The 3,797-nt window shown below is 38.8% G+C and overlaps 1 protein-coding gene across 1 annotated transcript; it reads left to right on the top strand.

The window, feature by feature from the left end:
- The first annotated feature begins 697 nt into the window (after window positions 1–697).
- LOC132162174 (cytochrome b561 and DOMON domain-containing protein At3g25290-like) lies at window positions 698–3,036 on the top strand. Its single transcript, XM_059572442.1, has 3 exons — window positions 698–1,386; window positions 2,008–2,262; window positions 2,571–3,036. Exons 1-3 carry the CDS (start codon window positions 772–774, stop codon window positions 2,868–2,870), a joined length of 1,170 nt encoding a protein of 389 aa, XP_059428425.1. The 5' UTR covers window positions 698–771; the 3' UTR covers window positions 2,871–3,036.
- The last annotated feature ends 761 nt before the right edge of the window (window positions 3,037–3,797 follow it).

The following is a 3,797-nucleotide window of genomic DNA, read 5'->3' as shown; positions in this document are numbered from 1 at the left end:
TTTTTGGATGACTTTGGCAATCTCCTATATTTTAAGCTTTTTCTATTTATTTCTCACAATTTAAAAAATATCAAACTATAATTTTGGATCCTCATCCTCAAGTTATGTGTTAGAATTTAATTTTGTATATAAACCATCAATTAATGGGAAAAAAAAAACCTCATGTAACTAAATAATTTTTTTAGAAAGTTCATGTAACCCCTCAAACTATCATTCAATTGATAATGTTCCCTAAATTTTCAATTTTTTTTTTAGAAGTTTTAGTATTATTATTATTTTTTTTATAATTTTAAAGAGTGTAGTTTCGTTATTGGGAGAATATTAATAATATTTTGATTGTTTTAAATATTTAAAAAGATATTGTCAATTGAATGGTAATTTAAAAAGTTAGGTGTAACTAAATAATTGTGATTCACGTATAAGGATAGAATAATAACTTAGAAAAAAAAATTTAAAAAAAATAACTTGCAAACTTTTTGGACAAAATTAGAAATTTAGAATACGCAAAAATAATAATAATAATAATAATAATAACATTTTAAGCTATGACATCAACAGCATATATATAGCACATGCCATCCGCCTACGGCTCCACTGACAGACGTGTCACCTTATAATTCGCCACCTGTCCACTGAAAGGAAAAGTAAAACCCACAAATACGGCACAATAAACATTCTTTATCTTTACACTGCCCCTCCACTCACCTTTACTTTACTGCTTCCTCCCCCTTTGCTCTCTCTCTCTCTCTCTCTCCCACAGAAAAAGCATCGATGGCTTCTCATCAACCCTCTTCGCTGCCTCTTCTACTCCTTACCCTCTTGGCTCTGCTAATCTCACCGGCCCAGTCCCTTACCTGCACCTCCCAGACCTTCACCAACAATAACCTCTATACTCGCTGCGTGGACCTCACCCAGCTCACCGCCTACCTCCACTGGACCCTCGACCAGGCCAACTCGTCCCTCTCCATCGCCTTCATCGCCCCTCCTGCCAAGTCCGATGGCTGGGTCGCCTGGGCCATAAACCCAACCGCGACGGGCATGAAGGGTTCCCAGGCCCTCGTCGCTTTCCAATCCGACGGCGCCATGACCGTGAAAACCTACAACATCAGCGCCATTGGGCCCATCACGGAGTCCAAGCTCTCCTTCGAGGTGTGGGACCTGAGCGCCGAGCAGTCCGACGGTGTCATGAGGATCTTCGCCAAAGTGAAGGTCCCGGAGAACGCCGTGACGGTTAACCAGGTTTGGCAGGTGGGGTCCTCCGTCACCAGTGGCGTGCCGGACTCGCATGCCATGCAGGCGGCCAACTTGAACTCCAAGTCGACCTTGAACTTTAATAGTGGACAGACTGAAACCACCGGAGGGGGCTCTAGGACCAAGAAGAAGAATGTGGGTTTTTCTATTTCTCTTTGTTATTTCCTTTCTTTTCTAGTTTCAGTTATTCTGGTGATCGTTGAGTTAAGATTTTGGATTCAATATCTAAGAGTTGGGTTTTTAACCCATTTGAAGATTTTTCTTTTTTTCTTTTTTTAACCGGAGTATCCGGGGCTTCCGACCAGATCTCCGGTTACCGGAAAGCGCCCTTTTCTCACGAATCGGGTGTAAAGCTCAGGCTTTCTTCCGGGGACACGACCTAAGGAACTGTTTGCCTTAAAGAGGTCGAGCCTTTAGACTCGATGCTTCATGTGCTACCAGGACCAAATTTTCTTCTCATTTGAAGAAAACTTTTAGGGAAGAAAGTGTCTTTAAATTGCAGAAATTTCTTTATCTAGAGAAAATTGAGCTCCAAAAATATTTTTTTATTAGAAGAATTAAAGCTCGAAGGACGTTCAAAATTCTTGTTTGTATATTGTATAATTTTTGACTGGAAATTTGAGTAAATACAGCTTGGCTTGCCATTTGTTTTATTTTCCGTGCAGGAAAACTTAGTAAAGGAAATTTTGAGTTGATATTTGTGATGGGATTTTAACAAATTGTTGAATTTGATTTGTCTTTTTGTTGGGGGGTCAGATTCATGGGGTACTGAATGTTGTGAGTTGGGGCATTCTGTTTCCCACGGGAGCTATCATTGCGAGGTACCTGAGGACCTTTGAGTCTGCTGATCCGGCATGGTTCTATCTTCATGTTTTCTGCCAAGTATCTGCTTATGCCATTGGGGTGGCTGGCTGGGGGACTGGCCTTAAGCTCGGAAGTGATTCGCCGGGAATCCAGTTCACCGGTCACCGCAACATCGGAATTGCCCTGTTTTGCCTTGCCACGGTGCAGGTAATTTCTGAATGTTTTTGCTAATTGTCATAAGATGCTGTTCAAAAAGGTTGCCTTAGTCTCAAAAATACTTTGTTGAGCTTTTTGGATGTTGAAGGTGTGAATTGCTTGAAAAAAAAAAGGGAAATTAGGTAAAATCCCACTTGCCATTACAACTTAAACCTTATTTTGTAAATGAACAGAAACTTTGGATATTTCGACACCCTTTTGCTTGGAACGTTGTCGACTAGTTTTGTTTTGTCTATACATGTTGGATGCAAATGGTGGTGTTTGATTAATCTGATGGAAACTCCTTGTTTGGTTTACAGATATTTGCTTTATTCTTACGCCCAAAGAAGGACCACAAATACCGATTCTATTGGAATATCTACCACCATGCACTCGGATATGCCATACTTGTCCTTGGCATCCTCAACATTTTCAAAGGCTATGACATATTGCTTCCTGCAAAGAAGTGGAAATCAGCCTACATAATTGTGATCATTGTATTGGGTGCGATTGCCTTGTTGTTGGAAGCCATTACTTGGATTGTAGTGTTGAGGAGGAAATCCAGCAAGTCCACCAAGCCCTATGATGGAGGATTCAACAATGGAGAAGGCAGGCAATAGTTGGTTTGCTTGAGATTTGGAGGTTTATCCACGGCAGCTCATCTCTTTCTGTTCTGAACTTTTCTTCGGCTTGTGTATAATGGCTTGATTTTCCAGTAGCATTAATTATTGTGTATTATATATTATATACATAGAGATTGTTCAATGTTTCACTTATTTCTCTCTACTACTACTATGTTCCAGTGGCTAGGTTGATTGATGAAACTTTCTAGATGTGTGCAGATCGACAAAATTTTTGAAGAGAATTTATTTATTCATGATTTCCTATATTAATTTTTCACTCGAGAGATCTGTTGAATCTTGACTTGAGCTGGCAAGTAATTAATGCTAGTTCTGGATTTTTAGCAAAATAATTGACCTTAAGCTTTGTGGCTACTATAATTCAATGGTTATTCATATCCGTAGAGAGAAAACTTGACAAAAACCTGTCACTGGTTTTGGTTCGTTGTTGTGGTGGTCATCATTACTTGCTTCTTGGCCACCCTCAGCACCACCAATGCATCGTGTCAAAATCAGTGGAGCCAAACATCTAATGATATAGACATCCATAATAAGACTTTTCATGGTTGGTGTTTTATTTTTCTTCTATGCCATACAATGGAATGGGAGGGAGGCTGGCTGGCTTCTCATGGTGCTTATCTGATAGCTTTTGTTTAGATTTTTTTTAAAAAAAAATTAGGGAATGAAGCTACTTTTTGGTTTTATTTATTTATTTATTTTTTTTTATTTTTTATTTTTTTTATTGAGAGTAATTTTAATTAGGTCGTAGTGTAAACTGAGTATTTTTCACTTTGCAATAGGAAGCAGATACTTCAATTTGAAACACCTAAAAATAATATAACCTTTTACACTAAATAATTTTTCTTCTCTTGACAAAATACCTCATTGACAAGATACGGAGTGGCTGTTTGGTTTTGGAGACTCCGG

The sequence above is a fragment of the Corylus avellana genome, chromosome ca1, assembly GCF_901000735.1.
Source record: "Corylus avellana chromosome ca1, CavTom2PMs-1.0".
Lineage (NCBI taxonomy): Eukaryota > Viridiplantae > Streptophyta > Magnoliopsida > Fagales > Betulaceae > Corylus > Corylus avellana.
Note: the sequence above shows the minus strand (reverse complement) of the source record. Positions and strands in the feature narration are given on the sequence as shown.